Source organism: Chelon labrosus (assembly GCF_963514085.1).
Source record: "Chelon labrosus genome assembly, chromosome: 22".
Lineage (NCBI taxonomy): Eukaryota > Metazoa > Chordata > Actinopteri > Mugiliformes > Mugilidae > Chelon > Chelon labrosus.
The window spans coordinates 23,334,390-23,355,355 of record NC_140355.1 but is presented as its reverse complement, the minus strand read 5'-3'; the positions used below and the strand labels follow the sequence as shown (position 1 = coordinate 23,355,355).

The 20,966-nt window shown below is 44.4% G+C and overlaps 1 protein-coding gene across 1 annotated transcript in view; it reads left to right on the top strand.

Annotated features, from left to right (window-relative positions):
* gfra2b (GDNF family receptor alpha 2b) overlaps positions 1 to 18,033 on the top strand; it is a gene marked incomplete at its 5' end in the record, with an annotated part of 63,358 nt that extends 45,325 nt beyond the window's left edge. Inside the window, 5 exons of the mRNA XM_084571774.1 lie at positions 8,623 to 8,732; positions 8,942 to 9,082; positions 10,740 to 10,924; positions 15,790 to 15,837; positions 16,915 to 18,033. Coding sequence (XP_084427900.1) covers positions 8,623 to 8,732; positions 8,942 to 9,082; positions 10,740 to 10,924; positions 15,790 to 15,837; positions 16,915 to 17,061 — 631 coding nt within the window. The 3' untranslated portion in view covers positions 17,062 to 18,033. The remainder of the gene's footprint in view (positions 1 to 8,622; positions 8,733 to 8,941; positions 9,083 to 10,739; positions 10,925 to 15,789; positions 15,838 to 16,914) is intronic.
* Positions 18,034 to 20,966: the final 2,933 nt, after the last annotated feature.

The following is a 20,966-nucleotide window of genomic DNA, read 5'->3' as shown; positions in this document are numbered from 1 at the left end:
CCTCTGGTTATATTGCTTCCTGCTCCATCTCCGCCGGGTTAGCTCGCCCTGATTTCCTTTTAAAGACTCATTCCCCGCTTCTCGTCTGTCCTGTAAACCAAGCGGACGCTTTCAGACGAGCGCCGAGGAAATGAGATGAATCAGGGGATGCTTTCTGTGTAAACTCACGCACACACAGCCGGAGTGAAAGCGAGCGGGCCTGCTGCGATGCCGCCGTCCTCTGTGACCTACACAAAGGAGGCAGCTATTTCCATCACGCCACCACCTCACCTCGCTGACCGTGTAATGGAGCGCTGCCGTCGATAGATTGGCTCCCTCGCCTTAAAACACCACTCAGCTGGAGCTGCTGCTGCTGCCGCCGCCGCCGCAGTCGGCTTTGGAGAAGCAGCTCAGCTCGCCTCACTGCACATGTATGTGTTTGCATACATACCACGCTGATTACAGCAGGTATGAGCAACCTGATGCACATACATCTCTAAAGTACCAGATGTGTCCTGATGGAAACTAGTCTATAAGGAGTGTGACCCTGGCCAAGGTCTTAACGGGTGGCTTCACACAGATTACTAAAGTAGAAAGTGTTTTTCCTGGAGGGCAGAAATCCTTTACTTGTGTTCCAGTCTCTAGACACGAGCTGCTGGGACGGTGTAGAGGCGTCCTGTAGCTGAACAACACAGGTACTGAGAATAATGTGACGACTCAACTGTGAAACTCCATCTACTGGAATGAAATGATTACGTCTGTTGATTTTCATTTCATTACAGTCATTTAACAAAATCAATGAAATATGATTGATTCTCAGATGAACTAGAACCTCAGATTCCTCATCCAGCGTTAGAACGTTTCATAGAAGAAGATTTTAATGTTCTTTATTTTTAACAATATAATTGTGTCAAACTATGATCCACTGACTGCTTCTGAAAATGTTCTCCAATCATTTTACCATCAACACATCTCATCTCATCTCATCTCAATTGTTTCAGTCATGAGTGACACTTTTTCTGCTCTGATTTTATTTCATCTAATCTCTTTCATCTCATCTCATCTCACAAAATAATTGAATTCTTTTATGCTGCCTCATCTCGTCTCATCTCTTTTATTTAATATCTTCTCATTTTTTCAGAATAATTGCTCTAAATGATGTTATTCTGTTTCATCCCATCTCAACTGATCTCAGTTGTGTCAGTCACTGGGACACTGCTCTGATTTACTTTATCTCATCTCATCTCATCTCATCTCATCTAAATGAGGGACACTTTTCTGATTAATCTCGTTTCATCTCATCTCATTTAAATCGTGTACATATTACCAGGGACACTCTGCTGCTCTCATTTATTTTACCAACATGTACCTCAGAGAGTGGTGTCGTATCATACAGTGTGTCCCGTTACGTCCTTGTGATAGTTATTTTTTGGTCCTGGAATATTTCAGGAACACTTCAGACGTGGACGTGAAGATCCATCAGTTATTTCTGGACATGTCTCTAATATCAGGATCATATCTGGGCGAACAGAAATAGAATAGATAACTCTCCTGTTCCATCGTTTTCTTGACGCTGCCGACATGTCACCATCATCACAGACTCATGGACACTTGTTAGAGTTTGTCTGCAGACACTAAAGCACAGACTTTTATTTTCTGTGTGGATTTGCTGGCAGAACAGTTGAACACAGGAAGAAACAACAAATGTTTTGTCTCTTCTCACTTTCATCCTCTCCCTGCTCTGGTCATTAGACCGAGGAGAGTTTTCATCCTCCCTGTCTGAGCTGGAAGAGGTCACACGGTTTGTTCTCCTTCTGGATTCTCTTCTAACCGGAGTATTACATTTCTGTCAACTCGATATTCAATTCAGACTCCAGAGAAAACCTATTTTATTTCCTCCTCTTTTCTGGGAACTGTTCTTCAGCTTAGAAACAACATTTGAAGGAGTTTGTTGTCACAACTCAAATCACCTCGTTCTCTCCACTGATCCAGTTTCTTCACTGAGTGGAGGTTGAACACATCCTCTTCGATTTCAAATGTTTTGAAAGTTTTCTTCCATGTGCCTCCTGGTTCTAACCTGACGGGACCACATGGTTCATCTGACCTGAGGCTCGTATCGATCCACATACTTCCATCTTCCTTAAAGCTCTGAGGAGCACCAGGAAACTCTGCTCTCTGCTCTTAGTTGGTTCTCCACCAATTTGGATGGTTTTTATTTTATTTTTATTTAACCTCTGGCCCAGCTTCCGCCCACACACACCTGGAAATCTGTTTTTATCCCAAGCTGTGAGCCGGTATTAAAAACTGTGGAGGTATGGTTTCTATGAGCAGTCCTTCTGTCAGCCTGTTATAAATCTACAGAACACCTCAGTGTTACACAGTGAATGAAACGGGGAGAGTAAATGTTTGTTCCAGTTATTTGCAGACATGATAATTGAATAACGCTGTGACTGATGAGTCCGGGTCAAACAGACGGCCCTGTTCATACATGCGTACATACGAGCACCGTCAACGCTTTAAATGTGTTTGTATTTACGCCGGAGATAATTGGACGAGTCTGCTCCAGCGGCGCCTGGCAGTCGGTAATGAGGGCATTTAGACGCACTCCGCCTGGCTGTAATTTCATTTTTAATATCCTTCACCTTCTCGTGGACTCACAGGCGTAACGGAGAGCATCGTTCCAGCCGCTGCAGCAGGAAATGTCAGGACGACGGCAAATTATCTCTGGTGTCCATCGAAGAAAGGAAGAAAAGGAGAGTCCTCTGTGTTTCTGTGGGGGTCGCTGCTGATAGTTTATTCAGCTCCTTTTAAAGTTTAATTAAAGAAGGATTAAAGAACAAGGAGGGAGTTAACTAACTGACCTTCTGTTTACCACAAACTGTATCTGTAGACCTTTAAGAAACAGAAGCACAGATGTAATCAACCAGAGTTTAAATCCCACTTATCACAGATGGATTTTAATTATCAGACAGTCTGGGCTCAATCTGGGTCCAGATCCAGAGAGAACCAGTGATCAGTGTAGTCACCAAACACAGGGCCGGTCCTTTAAATGAACTACACATCGAACACATGAACGTCTCCCTGCATCAGAGCTGTAACCTCACCATGTCTTATCTACATCTGTTTATTTTTTCATGTTTTTCTCTCTTATTACGAGCAGAGGGAACACGGTCGGGTCAGGGAGAGTACAGTACGCTCTCTGCCTTGGTTCGTTAGTTTAGATGAATCTTTAACGAGGCCTGTGAGGAAATGAAGGCCAGCTCAGGCGGGATCTGATCAGCAGCGTTCTGAAGCACTGGGCTGCATCTCTGGTGTGTTTGGCTCTAATCATCTCCGTCTCTGACCTTCATACGTCACCGGCTCTAAGTGGACGTCAGTTAGAGTTGTTAAAGACCAGATTGGTGTGTTGTCCTGGTCTCAGAGGGAACATGTCCCTGGAGCAGTTGACACTCAGGTCACCGGTCCAGAGATGAGTTTGAGTCCCACAGTGTTTCAGTCAGAGTCATTCAGTAATGAGATTAATTATAATGTGTGATCAAATATTAAAATACGTCATGAAATATTCACAGTTACAAGCTACAGATGAAACTTTGATATCGTTTTACTATTCTGGGTCGTAGCGTCCACAGAGGACAGGAAGTCCTGCTCTCAGGTTTACATCCAGTCTGCAGGAAAAGTACTCAACGTTAATTAGACTCAAGTCTGAGGGCGTATTCACACCAGGAAGGTCCGTTAGTTCACTTGCTTTGGTCCGGACCAATTATTTTTTTCTTTTTTTTTTTTTAGTGCGGTTCGCTTTCACACTGTGATTAATTGCAACCGGACCAGAATTTATAAACAAAAACACATGTGCTAAGGTCGTTCAGCCATTGGCTGGTAAACGTATAGGCGGGGTAAAGAAGGAAGCCAAATGTCCCACGTAAATAGGCTACAATGGAGACTTTGCGTACTGTAGGTCTACTTGTTATTATGCTAGCAATATGGTTTATAAACTTACAGCTTGTGCTCGAGCGTCAAGACCGTTGCAACATGAGTTTAACCATATCATGCTCGTTATTTTGCAACGGCTCATCTCTACCTAACCTACCTGCGTTTGTTTGCTTCACGTGTCTCTCTGTTGTGTGTGTCACTGGGCTATCCTACATTTCCCATAATGCGCGAAAACTACGGGAAACTACGGGAGCTCGTCAAATCCGAAAAGGTAGATTTTTGCAACTTGGGTCGGATCGAGGTCGGGCTGCTTTCACACCATAAAGGAACCGCACCAGGGTTCGGTAGGAACCGCTCCGAGACCACCTCCTCAGCTGGGTCTCGGTCCGCTTGTTTGGTCCACACCAGAGTTCGAGTGATTGTATTCACACCAGTCAAAAAGGTCCGAACCAAGCAAGGAAACGAACTTGAGTTCGTTTTAATCGAACTAAACAAGGCAGGTGTGAATACACCCTCAGACTCAACACATCCAGGTCCTGTTCAGACCCGTTCAGACCTGTTCAGACCTGTTCAGACCTCACATCAACATCCTGGTCTCACCTGTCCATCAAAGTCACTGTGTTCACACCTGGTCTTAATTAAAATGTGTCTCCACATGTGTCATCAGCCAGCACTTGAGTCTTCTAGTTCTTCTTCTCCTTCTAGTTATTCTTCTCCTTCTAGTTCTTCTCCTTCTAGTTCTTCTCCTTCTAGTTCTTCTTCTAGTTCTTCTTATATTTCTTCTTCTGCTTCTCTTCTTCTCCTTCTAGTTCTTCTTCTTCTACTTCTCTTTTTCTCCTTCTAGTTCTTTTTCTTCTAGTTATTCTTCTTCTAGTTCTTCTTTTAGTTCTTCTCATTCTAGTTCTTCTTATTCTTATTTTTCTAGTTCTTTTTCTTGTAGTTCTTCTTCTGCTAGTTCTTCTCCTTCTAGTTCTTCTTATATTTCTTCTGCTTCTCTTCTTCTCCTTCTAGTTCTTCTTCTTCTAGTTCTTCTTCTTCTGCTAGTTCTTCTCCTTCTAGTTCTTCTCATTCTAGTTCTTCTTCTTCATCATCAAATGGTGAATTTACTTGTTTAGCATTTTTGTCTGTTATTTGTAAGTCTAAAACCAAACTTGAAATAGTCAGAGATAATAAAATGAGCCTGATGGAGCTCTGGTGACAGTAACATGTGATTCTCAGAGACGTTGCTCTGAAATGACTGACGGGACTAGAACAGCGTGAAGTGAAACAGCTGATCGATGCCAGCGTTACAGCGCTGTCCTTTAAAAGTCAGTCACGAGTGTCTGGAAACGCTCTCCTCGTGTTTCTTTGAAATAAATAGCTGCCAAACACAAACAGGACTGTTGGGCCGTCTGAGTCCCCCCCCCCCCCCCCCCCCATGAATCTGCCCCGACAAGCCAAGGGTGAAGGTGTCACCACATGTGTGTGTGTTTAAGTGCTGCCATGTCCATCTCTGTGAGGGCCAGTGTCAAAGAGTGTCCTCACTAAGGTAGTATAAGCTGTGTGTGTGTGTGTGTTGTCGGTGTGTATTAGGGTTGTGTCTTTCGTGCAGGATGGACATTGTTGTCAGGATGACTCAGGACACGTCCGCTTCAGAGGACACTGCAGCAGCTTCCACTGTTCTTTCTAAATAATGAATATGAGTCAGACTGATGGATATCAGGTAGCTTCACAGAGTGACACCAACAAACCAGACTGGTCCTCAGTAATCACTGATCACAGCTCCTCGGTTCAGAGGAGGACAGAGGACAGAGGACAGACGGACGTTCTGATTCTGGACAAACCAAAAACTTCTAGAGACTTGTTTCCGGCTGAGTTTGAGACCAGAAAAACTTCCACATCCACAAGTTTATCTGGAGTCTCTCCTTTGGGAACTGATTCTGCTCCTGCTCTGATCTGATGGACCAATCAGATTGTGGAGGCGGGGCTTAATGTGATGATGGACAGAACAGTAACAGGAGTTGAATCATATACCTTTATGGCGTTACCATTAGCTTGTTTAGGCTAATGTAGCAGCAAGTGTTATCTTGTTTAGTAAATGGCTAACAAAGCTGCTAACATGTTTCGGCCGACATGAATACTCAGGCATAGCAGAGGAAAGTTTATCTGGAGTCTCTCTGATGGGAACTGATTCTGCTCCAGCAAAGATCTGCTGGACCAATCAGATCATTTGAGGGCGGGGCTTAGTAGTCATACATGTCATCTGAGCATCGTGGAATTGAATCGGATATGTTTATGAGCTAGTTTAGGCTAATTAAGTGGCTAACATTGTCCTATTTCAGTTTACACAATTGAACATGTTGTACTCATCATCTGAGCACCGTGGAGATGAATCAGTTTACAGGTGAATGTCTCTGATTGGTTGGAGGTCAGAGGTCAGAGGTCAGAGGTTAGCTGCTACAGCTGTGTTTGTAGATTCATCATCAGTCTGTGTCATCGTCTGGTTCTGCTCTAAAACTAACAACTAGTTCCTCATCATCATCATCATCAGCTTCATCTTCCTCTGCAGAGCTGTTACTAAATGTTTCTGAGCACCGACTCCTTTAGTGGTTTTAGTTTTTAATGAACTTCACTTATATCACTCCTCAGGTCACCAGTTTAGAATATTTAACCTGTAATGACTCATGTCGTGGGCTGTATAGACACAAACCCTGACCTCTGTGTGACCAGCTGTCAAACATCATCAGACGCCTTCACATACATTTGATGCAGCGATGCACTCAGACGTGTTTCATGCTACTTTCAACCTGAAGTAAATGTCCTGAGTCCATAAAGCTCCTTGGACGGGGCAGAGATGGACGTGAGAGGACACAGGATCAGACGTCTGTGATCCACCTCCCCGTCGCCGTGGCTGTTTCCTTCCTCACGTTCAAGATGGAAGAAGGAAAGACGCAGCAGAGAGGAAGTACAGAGGAGGAGGAGAGAGGAAGGATGGAGAACACAGAAGTAGGACAAGCGGTAGATTAAGCTCAGCAGCTTCACAGTTATTGTCTGTGACAGCCTTGTTGTGCATTAACATATGCATGATGTAGTGGATAGTGCAGGACACGCTCGCTGGAGATGCAGATAATCTCCCAAACTACGCCGTGAATCAGCCTTTTATTTCCACACGGCTTGGCTGCTCTCAGGGGAGACTCTGTGCATCTGCTCAGTCTGCTTGAGTTCCTGTTTCCTTCCTGGAGGACGGTGTTCATTACTGCTCTCACTGCTGGACGGATATACATAAATATATATAAATATACATATAAATACTCTATACAGTATAGATGCTGTATAGAGCTGAGCTGACATGTCACTGGAGTCAGAGGAGGAAACAAACAGCTGTAATGTTCTCTAACAGGTTGGAGGTTTTAATGAGATCATCTCATGGTGCTTTTCTTCTTCGTCTCCTAAACAGAATTCATTTGTTCATTAAACCACAGACGTTATATTTTATTGTAAACATGACTCCACTGGCTGGGGTTGCTGTGACAACAACTAAGAGCTGATGGACGGGTCAACAAAACATTTAATATTTATGGTTTAAACTAAACAATAAAGAAGTCACAGACGTCTACAGAGTCTGATCAGATTAGCTTCAACAAAACAGGAAGTTAGTAGAATTTATTATCTGCTCATTGATGCTGGCTTCACTTCCTTCCTTCCTTCCTTCCTTCCTTCCTTCCTTCCTTATTTACTTCCTTTCTTCCTTCCCTTGTTGTATCCCTTCTTCCTGTCCTTCGTTCCTTCCTTCCTTTCTTCCTTCCTTCTTTCCTTCCCCTCCTTCCTTCCTTCTTTCCTTTCCTTCCATCCTTCCATCCCTCCATTCTTTCTTCCTTCCTTCTTTCCTTCCATTCTTCCTTCCTTCCTTCCTTCCTTCTTTCCTTCCCCTCCTTCCTTCCTTCTTTCCTTTCCTTCCATCCTTCCATCCCTCCATTCTTTCTTCCTTCCTTCCTTCCTTCCTTCCTTTCTTACTTCCCCTCCTTCCTTTCTTCCTTCCTTCTTTCCTTTCCTTCCTTCCTTCCTTCCTTCCTTCCTTTCATTCTTTCCTTTCCTTCCTGTCCTTCCTTCTTTCCTTCATTTCCTTTCCTTCCTTCTGTCCTTCCTTCTTTCCTTCCTTCCTTCCCTCCTTCCTTCCTGCCCTTCCTTCCTTTCCTTCCTTTCTTCCTCCCTTCCTTCCTCCCTTCCTTCCTGTCCTTCCTTCCTTCCTTCCTTCCTTCTGTCTTCCCATTCCTTCCTTTCTTACTTCATTCCTTCTTTCCTTCCCCTCCTTCCTTCCTTCTTTCCTTTCCTTCCATCCTTCCATCCCTCCATTCTTTCTTCCTTCCTTCTTTCCTTCCATTCTTCCTTCCTTCCTTCCTTCCTTCTTTCCTTCCCCTCCTTCCTTCTTTTTTTCCCTTCCTTCCTTCCTTCCTTCTTTCTGTCTTCCTTCCTTCCATTCTTCCTTCCTTCCTTCCTTTTCCTTCCTTTCTTTCTTCCTTCTTTCCATCTTAACTTCCTTCCTTCCTTCCTTCCTTCCATTCTTCCTTCCTTCCTTCCTTTTCCTTCCTTCCTTCCTTCCTTCCTTCCTTTCCTTCCTTCCTTCCTTCCTTCCTTCCTTCCTTCCTCTGCTCCTTTTTTCCAGACAGCCAGAGATCGGATCCCGTCAAACCTTTGTCCCGTGACGTTGTCCATCTTGTCTCCGTCCTGTCCTAGGTCTCGACTGGCTGATTTCCACATGAACTGCCAGATGACGTCTCACACCGTCACCAGCTGTCCTCATGATAACTACCACGGCTGCCTCATGTCCTACGTGGGCCTCATCGGTACGTCTGACAGATTATTAACTCCAAACCTTTTTCCTCCTCCATTAATCAGAGGCTGTTCATGTGTGAATCTCTCTCTCTCTGGTTTCTTCTCTGGAAGTCGGCCCGTGATTGAATTCCCAGTTTGCAGAAATAAATCCTCTCCACCTTGTTGCCGGCTAATCTCCAGCCTCATTGTCATTCCGTTGTGCTTCCCTCCTCCACGTCAGGCTCAGATGTGACGCCCAACTACAGCGACAGCAGCCCCTCCAACATCACCATCGGCCTGTGGTGCAGCTGCAGGGCCACCGGCCACCTGGAGCAGGAGTGTGACGCCTTCCACCGAGACTTCACCCACAACACCTGCCTCAGTGAGCCCCCCCCACACACACCCCCAACCAATCACAGCCTGGTTATTATTCTGCAGCTTATCTCCTCTGGTAATTAAGAGGAGCTCATCAGGTCTGTCAGTCCACAGAGAACGACTGATAATGTTTCACATTTAACGAATAATCACTGATTGGTTTTCTGTCAATCAGCTGATGGAGTTCATTAATTAACTGATGGATCAATAAACTAATTATCTCAGTTTACTGTGTTTCAACATATTCACATACCTGCACACATTCAAGTTACATAAGACTAGACTAGACTAGACTAGACTTGACTTGACTACAGTAAACTAGACTAGACTAGATATATAAGACTAGACAAAATAAAACTACACTAGACTAGACTACACTAGCGTAGACTAAACTAGACTACACTAGGACTAGGACTAGACTAGACTAGGACTAGGGTTAGGCCTAGACTAGATAAAATAAGACTAGACTAGACTAGAGTAAACTAGACTAGACTAGACCCGACTACACTAGACTGTCATTTATTTAGCCCACAGAGGTAAATTCAGAGTTCAGGGATAAGACATGAGTTAAAATACATAAACATGAAATAAGGAAGAAAAACAAACTAAATTAAATAGAATAGAAACAAGTGTGTGTGTGTATGTGTGTGTGTGTGTGTGTGTGTGTGTGTGTGTGTGTGTGTGTGTGTGTGTGTGTGTGTGTGTGTGTGTGTGTGTAAATCACATGTAAACATGACTTATGTCACAGATATTAATAAATGACAGTTTGTCTAGAAGGACTCTGTTATTAATCAGTCCATTGATCAGCTGATCTTTATTACATGTTGCATCATCACGTCATAATCAAAGACTTTCATAGATTTATTTTAACGTCTCCACGGCTCACTGTAAAGTGGAGACGAACACTGACCCAGCTACAACATCACCTCTGCTCCTCCTCCTCCTCCTCCTCCTCCTCTCTCCTCCTCCTCCTCCTCTTCCTCCTCCTCTTCCTCCTCCTCCTCCTCCTCTTCTTCCTGACTCCAACATGAACATGTATAACCATGATCACGATGCGCCCCGTGGCAAAGAGGAACCTGGATGTCTCCATCATTATTATTACTGTTGTTGTTGTTATGTAACGTCACTGAATGCTGCACGGGATGGAGGACGGAGGACAGAGGACGGAGGACGGAGACGGAGACGGAGACGGAGACGGAGACAATGAACACATGATTAATCAATGAATTCTTCCCTCTATAAAACAATGATCAGTTAATGAGTTCATTACTAATGTCTCATTCAGGACGCTGCTACCTGCAGACACTTAGCTGTAAATAATAAAAATAAAATTATTAATAAGAAATATTTATCCTCTAGTGAGGCCTTTACTGGGATACATTATTATTATTATTATTTATTTGATAATGAATAAATTAATACTGACTGTCCAGGACAGACTGATAGTGGTGTAAATCTATTAATTAATGTAGATCAAGAGAATAAATGAAACGTAGATATCTACATAATAAACAGTCGTACAGTAAATGAATTAATTAATCTGCTATTAGAGGAGAAGCAGACAGGAGCTCCCTCTGCTCCTCCTCCTCCCTCTGCTCCTCCTCCTCCTCCTCCTCCTCCTCCTCCCTCTGACCTCCTTCCTCCGTCTCCCCTCTCTCTTTTAGAAAACGCCATCCAGTCTTTCGGTTACGGCTCAGAGGGAGGGACTCTCCTTGTGACTGAGCCGGCGTCCACCTTCCTGCCCCCCGCCCAGCCGCCAATCATCTCCAAACCCGCCCCCTCTCTGCACGGGAACGCAATCAAACCCATGGACAGTGCTTGTATGTTCTCCACCTGTGCCAACCTGCAGGTGAGTACTTATATGTACCTCGTTATGACTCCACTGCTATAGAAACCATCAACATCATCCAGATACAATAAAACAGGACATAGCATCGTAGACAGGTGTCTCATAGAGATGAATGTCATTACTACACTACACATACGTCAAATCCAGCAGAAGCATCAATGTCGACCAAATATAATGACAAAAATATACATAACAGATGTAAATAGAATTCATTTAATCACCAGAACTTTAGAAACTATTCAGAGTTCTCCTCAGAGCCTGTCAACCAAGGGTAGCTCATAGCTGCTGACCTGAAAGTTTAAAATCTGTTTTACCTCAAACTAAATCTACCGTCCTCTTTGGTTCCAGAGGTTTGAGGTGTCTCCTCCATCGTCTCATCTGTCATGTGTCTCGGACATAATGGACAATCTGCACTGTTTAGTTTTTATTGATGTTTTCAGGCAGAGACAGAGAATAAAGGTTCTTATGTACGGAGTCGTGTCTGTTGTTTCCAGAGCTTCAGCTCAGACATCCACTTCTGTTCCAATAAGTTTAGTTTTTTCTTTAACAATCTTTTGACTGAAACTAAAGAGCAGGTCTAGAAAATCTTTTTTCTCTTTCTCTACCGTTCAGCTGTCCATGAAAAACGTCTCTAAATATAGAATCATGTATAGTATATATAATATATATATGCAAATGTTATCTGTTATTGAATTAAATTAACTTTTTTAAATTAAACTGGGACATCCCTCCTGGTAACAGAATCCCTGATGCTGGCTGGAAGAGGTTTTACATTCTGATAGAGCTACTGAGGCTGCAGAGGGTGGACCTGGTCCTGGTCCTGGACCTGGTCCTGGTCCTGGTCCTGGTCCTGGACCTGGTCCTAGTCCTGGTCCTGGTCCTAGTCCTGGTCCTGGTCCTGGAGAACCCTGTTGTGATCCTGTCTCCAGTCAGTGGTTCTCTGATGGTCCATTAATGTCCAGAGACTTGAACCTTACCAAAGGGACATGTGTGGGGGACATGGTGGACAGTTCTGGTGGTTAAACAGTGACATTGCCAGAAACCCGTGACTGTAAACATGTTGCTCTTCTCGTGGTTTGTTGCCGGCACCAGTCAGATTTAGTTGAACCCTGCAGAGGACGACGTTCAGACTCATCCTAGTTCACTGGAGGAGTTACAGACGACGTGTTTCCTTTCACTGCTGGGGAGAACGTGGACAAACATCTAATGATGTGTTAGATGTTGTTTCATCACACGTCTGAGTACAGAGGAGCTGGAGCTGCAGCTTCTCGTTGTGATGCTTGTCTAAACTCAGCCTCAGGGTCGATGGCGCTTCTCTTTATGTCCAGCTCCCAGACATCCTCGCAGCATCCTTGTCTGGGGCCAGTTTTATCTGCTGGCTTCCCTTCACATGACGAGACTGAGGCGGTGCAGATGTTTACCAGAGAGGAGCCAGTCGTTTCATTTCAGACAGAGATGGATGGAAGTAATATTATTGGCTGTTTGTGCAGTAATTACACAGAACCTCAGCAGGACCTGTTTCTGCTGCAGCCTGAAACAAGATGGCACAGGTTACTGCTGCTTATTCAATATATATGTACGTACGCTACATGCATAATAATAATTAATACTGATCACCAAAGGGAAATTATGTCCCTGCTTTAACCTCTTTGTTCACACAGTAGTGTGTACAGTTGGAGCAGTGGGCTGCAAACCTGGGACCCTTCAATCACAAGCTGCACCTCTAACCACGACCCTTTTTCGGGCTCGTCCGTGATTTGAACCCGGGACCTCTCGTACCCAAAGCGAGAATCATACCTCTAGACCAACGAGCCACTGGGCCCCTGTACCTTGACCGGAGACCAAGACGCTTCAGGACAGAGGTTTCCATGGAGATACCTCAGTCAGACTGGGGCTGGTTCCTCAGTCCATCATTTAAAGATATTTTGGTTTAGAAAACGACCATGAACCACAGAACCTGCTCTCAGCAGAATCAGCATTTACAGTCACAGCAGCGTTTTACTTTCTTCTCTTATTATTTTGATGAAGCTTTATATTTTGGTGCCTGATGATGCTGTTGCTGAGAGCTGCATTTATTTGACTCAGACTTTAGTTGAACTCCAAAATAAAACTAAGCAGAGCGTTAGAAGCGTGTGACAGCATGACTCCTCCGTCAGCTGCTCCAGGTAGAAGCCTCTCCGTCAGCTCTTTCTAAATACCTGGTGAATGTGAAGCCTCCACGGTCACACAGCAGCACAGATGGAGTTACATCTGACAAATGAAACAGACGGATACAGATCAGATGGAGGAGGATGCGTGTCCCTGTGGATGCTGCGTGCCGCCGTCGCAGGCTGTTGTGGATTTGTTTTGTGACTTGTGTTATTTTCCTAAAGTACATGAGCAGAGCTGTCATCTCCCTGTGAGCCGTGCTGAGCAGCCAGTTTGTAGTTTGCAGACCTGCAGAGGCGTTCCGGTGTCGGAGGAGGTTACCGCGGTAACAGCCTCTATCTGCGCGCTCTAATGATCTCCATGAACACTGTTGTGTGTTTGCACACAGATGCATATTTGTGGATTTGCATGCGTATATCTCGGGGGACTCGATAACGATCCGGCGTGCAGCGTTTCCAGGCCGCTCTCGACGGTTCCTCAGTCCATGAAAAGAATATTTTTCCTCCTCGTTGGGCGATAAGATCTGATTGGCTCTCCCACCCAGGCGACGGGAGGAGATATGCTAATGAAGCGCTCACAAAGAGGCAGATGATGGAAGATGGAGATAAATGTGTGTGAGTGTCATCATTACTGTGGAGCGTTTCAATGATAGTGGAGATTGTGTTTGTGTTGAGGAGCCACAGGAGACAGGAGGCCTGACTGAGCCTTAATGACCAGAGAAACAAACACATCCAGCCTCCGCTCTACAGCCAGCTCCAGCTTCTAGCAGTATCAGTGGTACAGTATGTCTGGACGTGTTTAACACCACAGAAGAAGAAGTGACCTGTCCATCTACCTGGTCTCACCTGTCCATCTACCTGGTCTTAATCTAAATGTGTCTCCACATGCGTCCCCAGCCAGCACTTGAGATCTGATCTCAGTTTGTGTGTCTGTAAATCAGCAGCGCCATCATGTGGTCAGTAGAATATTGTAGCAGCTGCTGTCTCTAATGGATCTCTACCTACCGCTGGATCAGAACCATCAACAGCTGCTGGTTGACTTGGAGACATGATCCAGATGTTGGAACAAGATGGAAAGACTCTCACATGTTAAGATCTGATTTATTTATGATCGTAGTTATTTAGAGAAGGAAGGAAGGAAGGAAGGAAGGAAGGAAAGAAGGGAAGAAAGAAAGAACCTGGACACTAGAGACCAGATCACTCTAATGTGTCCCAGACCACCTCCACGTGACTGGACATGTCCTCAGTGGACACGTTAGAGGACATTAATGTGAGGTCTGTACGAGGTTTTAACTGAACAAAACAACAACAACTGAAAGTCTCTGATTTAAAGTAAATCTACGACGTCACCAACAGCTGAACATCAAAGTCAGATATTTACTCTAATCCAGTGTCTTCATCCATTAACTTTTAGTCTCTGTTTCTTCGTCATGACGTCTGTCTTTTATCATCTCTAGCTACACAGCCCTAGCTGCTCTTTGTTGTACGTCAGCAACATTTTGAAGCTGTTCTTGACGTAGCTTTGGGACGTCGTCGTCTTCTAACGGTTGAAACTCTTCAACACACTGATCTATCTTCAGTTTCCTCTCAGAACGCTTCCATTCCCACGTGGCTCCTCCTCACTGTTTGTTCTGTTAGAGTAAAATCCTCATGAAGACAGAGACGCTGGGAGGATTTGATGTGATGGGTCCTCATGGACTTATGTCTTCACCACACATAGACAGTAGACATTCACTGATCTGAGTCTCTGTGGTTTATTACGCGTGACTGATGTCAAACAAACGGTGAAAGAACTCTGTTAAACCTTTGATATGAACCTGTGTCGTGTTAACAGCTCCTCAGAAGGTTTGACGAATCACAGGGTTCAGTTTATGACGTCCTCGGCCGGTGGACACTTAGTGATGACGTCCTCGGCCGGTGGACACTTGGTGATGACGTCCTCGGCCGGTGGACACTTAGTGATGACGTCCTCGGCCGGTGGACACTTAGAGACGACGTCCTCGGTCAGTGGACACTTAGTGATGACGTCCTCGGCCGGTGGACACTTAGTGATGACGTCCTCGGTCAGTGGACACTTAGAGACGACGTCCTCGGCCTGTGGACGCAGAGCAACAACCGACACAGGCGGAGTAACCTACAGTAGGAATGAGTGGTTACTAATGGAACCTGGGTTCTGTGAATTAACAGGAAATGAAAGGAACCAGGATCTGGGACGTGTCCAAAGGTTCTGAAGCTTCAGATAAAAACTAACTCAGAGTTCAGAGGAAGGAATGAGTCTGAGTCAGTTAAACACTTCTTCTCTTCATCCTCCTCCTTCATCCTCCTCCTTCATCCTCCTCCTTCTCCTTCTTCTTCTTTGTGTTCCTCTCTTTATCTTCCTCCTTCTTCTACTTCTCCTCCTCTGTCTTTCTGTCTCCTGGTTCTCCTTCTTCATCTTCCTCTCCTTCTCATCCTTCTCCTCGTCCTCATTCTTTTTTCTTCTTCTACTTCTCTTCTCCTCTTCTATGTCTTCCTCTCATTCTTCTTCTCCTCCTCCTCCTCCTCCTCCTCCTTCTTTCCATCCCATAGTGTTTTTTTCTCACCTGGACTGATGCTGTAGCTTAGCCTCAGTCAGTCTCAGGTGTTGTCATGGCGACAGTCGACAGTAAATGTCTCGTTAGTGAAGCGGAGGTAACGAGGAGTAACGATGTCTCTGACCTGATGCTTCTTGTTTTACAGGACGGAGGACAGAAGTGCGTCTCCTCTGACGACTTTGAGTGTGAGGAGGTGAGCAGCTTTCACTCCTATTAGACCTGAGAGGAGGCGCAACAGGAAGTGGATCAGTGACCCACTTCTCCTTCTCCTCCACCTCCTCCTCCCTCTCTTTCTTTTCCTTCTCCTTCTCCTTCTTCTTCTTTACCTCCTTCTCCTTCCCCTTCTGGTTATTCTCCTTCTCCTTCTGCTTCTTATCCTCGTCCTTCTTCTCCTTCTCCTTCCCCTTCTGGTTCGTCTCCCTCTCCTCCTCCTCGTTTTCCTTCTCCTCCTCCTCCTCCTCCTCCTCCTCATCCAGGTGAACCTGTTATCTCTTTATGATCCAGATGTTTTCATTAATGTTTTATTACGTAACTGAACGGGGGAGGAAGGAGGAGGAAGGAGGAGGAAACACCGAGCGTCTCCAGGACGACGAGGAGTCAGGGTTTAATAAATCCAGTCATTAGAAAATAAAACATTCATGGAGCTAAATGTTTTATTAGCTGCTCAGCACATAAAGCAAAATAATTGGCTGATAAAGTTTTAAATATTAAAGCAGAATAAAATCTGTTGAGCTCCGTTCACCTCTGCAGACGGCGACGCTGCTGGACGTTAATTCATGATGATTATACTCTGAGTAAAACACAAACCATCAGTAGATGAAACCTGAACTCTGAACTACACACACATCTGAAAGTAGATCCATGCTGAGCTGCAGCTCCACCAGCCTCCGTCAGCCTCCACATGTAGGTTCTACTTCCTGGTTCAAGGAGAATAGTTTTAGTTTATAAATCACGTTAGTAGAAAGAGAATTAAGTCTAATATTAACTTTATCTCTTTGGTTTTAGACTGCAGAGTAAAAGAAAGGTATTCTGGTCCTGGTTCTGGTTCTGATCCTGATAACAGTCGTTTGTCCCGTTTTTGTTTCTGGTTTTGCAAAACCAAAAGAAATCCACTGTCCCTCGTGTTTCTGACTAAACGTTTCCTCACAACGTCCTAAAAACCAGTTATTCAAATATTCCCATGAAAGTCTGAAACATGAAGTTCTCAGTAAATAGTTCAGACCTTGAAACTTAAACCTTCACCTGTGTCCCTGTCCCTGTCTCTGTCCAGGCTCTGCTGTCCCAGGGGTCGATGGACTCCCAGGACTCCGCGGGGCCAGAGAACAGCAGCAGCCGGCGATCAGCTCCCCTCCTCCACCACATCTCCATGACTGTGTGTGTGTTCGTCCTGCCAACGTTTCTACGCTACGTCTCATAAATGTGAACTCATATGCACACACACACACACACACACACACACACACACACGCACACATATATATACATATACACACACTAACACAAACACACACACTGTTAAATGTCAACCAACAGACGCACAAACAACAAAAACAACGACGGCCTTTCAGAGGAGGAAAAGTATCTGGAGGACGTTCAGATTAACTGTGTCTCTGCACCACACTCACCCAGCATGGAGGAGGAGGAGGGAGGACAAAGATGGACGAAGAGGGACAAAGCTGGAGGAGGACGGAGGAGGACGGAGGGAGGGTACACCTCAGACAGACTCTCTGGGTTTCATCTCCATCTCTTGGTGTCTGCAGGTCGAGGACCTTTCTGTGCAGCTCAGCTCGGACTCACTGCCTCCAGATAACTGGATCTGAGACGACTGGGCTGGAAGACACAGGGACACCGGCTCAGACTGCACACACACAAACACACACTAACACACAACACACACAACCGTGGACAACCAGTCTGAAGAGAGAGACGGAGCTCAGTCCATCCCTCTCTGGACTAACCCACATCCAAACGAAGCACAAACACCGTCCACACAGTCAGTCACGTCCCCTCAGACCTCGTCAGCGGGTAAACAGGGTCCCCACATGGACACTCATGTCCTACACCGGTCAGTGTGCTTATCGCGGGTCTTTATCTGAATTTTGTTGTCGACATTCTGTACAAACTTCATTTAATGTGGAATATGAAAACAAAAAAAAAAGAAAAGAGAATCCCATCCAGCGCAGTTTCAATGGAAGAGTGTATATTTCACATATGTAAATGTAAAGTTGTGTGAGCGCAAGAGTGTGTATGTGTGTTTGTGCATGAGTGTCTGAGTGTGTATCTGTGTGTGGAAGCAAACCAAGGATCTGAATCTTAGAATCAGCTGAAACGTGATCAGACAGGATCCTCAGTGATCCAGGTGGTTTGATTCTCCTGCTGCTCGTTAGAGTCTCGTCCTGCTGGATTTAAGTTCTGAGTCACCTTTAGGTTTAAGAGCATAGTCTGTATATAAATATGGACACCACGTCTCCTCTTCCTCTCATTGGTCAAACTGACTCTATGTTCCCGGGGATACGGGCGGCGCCATCTTGTGAGTTTGGATCCAGAGTCTGATCAGTACGGTCTGAGGGCGGAGCCACGTGGAGCCGTGATATTGATGCCCCGCCCACACTTCCTCCAGACTCACTCATGTTTTAGTTTAATTAATACTACGCTCTGCTCTACCTCCACCTGGTACAAGGACATGATGGATTATACACTGGACTAGTTTATTTATTTATGTATTTATTCATTCCAACTCTCATGGTCACGCAAGACCACAGAGTAGTTGGCATGGCAACTGGTAGTCACCATTATGTCACATCTTGTTTCTATAGCGTCAAATAACTAAAATAAAACTTATCCAAAAACTGACCCTTGAACATTCATCAACATTATATTAACTACCTAAAATAACAGAAACCATCTTTGAAAATGATTTGACGTGTATTTTAGTGTTGTAGTTTGGCCCCGCCCACTGTCCCGCCCACTGAACCCACTGGAAATAGTTAAATATTTGATCAAACTAAAAAATGTAACTCATGTTTTATTTTGTCGTGTTCAGCCTCCACGGTCCACTGCTGTGAGACATGTGAGACAACTGGATCCAGAGACGTTTTTTGGGGACGGATGCTGGCAGACCAGAGGCTGGGACGTTGTTTTAGTAGCTCTACAGTACGAGCTGGGTCTGAGCCACATAACGCTTTATAAACTATTAAAATAATTCAAACCAACTGGAGCAGAGTTCTGGATCAGAGCCTGGTGGTTCTGGATGAGTTACACTCAGTCTGACGACAGATGAAATGAAACTGGCTCAAAGCCTCTGGTTTAGTTTCTCTGTCTTTTAACTCTGTCACATCAAATATTTACAGAATACAAGAAGAAGTACCCAGATAGTTGAATATATTCACATTTCAATTTATCTGCTACTGATGCTGTTCACACAGTCAGACTGTAGACACCAGGAAGTGATAAACGCTGTGGAAAGAAAGCAGAATCTAAAGTGCAGTTGTAGTAGAATTTATCTTTATGAACTGAGCAGCTCAGATGTTGATGAGAGGAATAAAAACTGTACAAATATCTCTTCAGGTTTATTCACAACAGATTTAAAAAGAAAAGTGCGATTAATATGCATTAACTATGAAAGTCATGCTATTAAGCGTGATTAAATATTTGAATCTATTGACGACATTTACATTACAGTGTAAGAAAGTTTTGGACCAATCAGTTTATTTAAGAGGCAGGTTAGACTGTAGATGAACTCCTGTATGTCAGCGCTGGACTTCAAACCACTTTAAATAACCCAGAGCTATAAAATCAGCTGTTTCCTGATCTCGTCCTGTTGGCGTTGCTTCCATAAACGTGTTTTAACCTGTGAGTGCGCATGTGTGTGGGAGTGTGTGTTTCTCAGTGTGTACTTTACCTCTGGCCACTCTGTGGGGTGTTTTTTATGTTTCATAGAAGCTACCACGACGCGGACCATGAACCTGTTGTGCTGTACGACGGCCGCCAGTTCAGGCGGCTGGAGTTCGCCGTCACCTACCGTCGTCCTCCACGAGCCGGACGACACAGAGCGAAGAGTCTCTGGTGTTCTGGTGTGGCCTCACTTCACTCTATGACAGTACAGCCACGTTAGCCATCAGTGACCATTCAGGATCCCCAGAGGTTGAATCCCAATTTTATTTTTGATCCTCTGAATTTTTAAAGATCTCAAATTTCTCCACCAAATCTCCCATGGCAAGAAGGTTAGTCAATTCATGGTCCCCAGAGGAGATATGTTGACCCATACATCACTTTAGTGCCACAATCATAGTTTCATGTTTGAATCCAGATTTAAAGTTGATCAACAATATACTAGATTCTTTCTTTCAGTTTCCAGATGATCTAAATTTGTTTGCAATATATCCTAATCTCATTCGTGCTCTCCAGAAGATAAAGACTACTCACAATTAAAGACAGAAAATTTACTGTAGCTATTTGGGATCCCCAGAGGATAACCCCTAATATGTTCCTTAATCCCCTAAAAGTTTCATTAGTGCCACCAACAAGTCAGTAAAATGTCGATATTCATGGTCCCCAGAGGATGAATGTTTACGCTCACCCTAATCCCTCTCTGGTGCCGTAATCATAGTTTAATATTTTAGTCCAGATTTAAGTTTGTGTTTGAAATAAATGTTCATTCATTTCATTCCTGCTCTCCAGAAGATAAAATAGATTAAGTTTACTTTAGCTACTCAGATTCCCCAGAGGATTGTCCCTAATGTGTTCTTAATCCCCTAAAAGTTTCACTTGCGCCAACGACAAGTCAGTAAAGTGTCGATATTTGTGGTCCCCAGAGGAGAAATGTTTATGGGTACCCTATGGTGCCCTCTAAATTTGTTAGTATGCAATAAATACTAATCTCATTCCTGCTCTCCAGAAGATATAAGACTATCAAATATCCTCTTGCACAATTAAAAGACTATTCAGGTTCTCCAGAGGATTGTGCCTAATGTGTTTTTCTAATCCCCTTAAAGTTTCATTAGCGCCACAGACAAGTCAGACAAGTCAATATTCATGGTCCCCAGAGGAAAAATTCAAACATCAGCCTCAGACAAACTATCAGAAAAAAACATCAAAACTCTAACAGTTTGTTTTTGTCAGTAGTATTTATCTAATTGTGAATCTAGATGAGGAATTAAAGAGGCTCAACAATAGATCCCTGTGGAACACCACATGTACCGTTTGAGCCACGACAACGATTCACTAAGAGCAGAGTTCATTTAATGTCCATGAATTAAAGCGGATTCACAAAGACCTTTACTACCCAGCTGCTGTCTGAGGTACTGCAGCATGTAGGGGGCG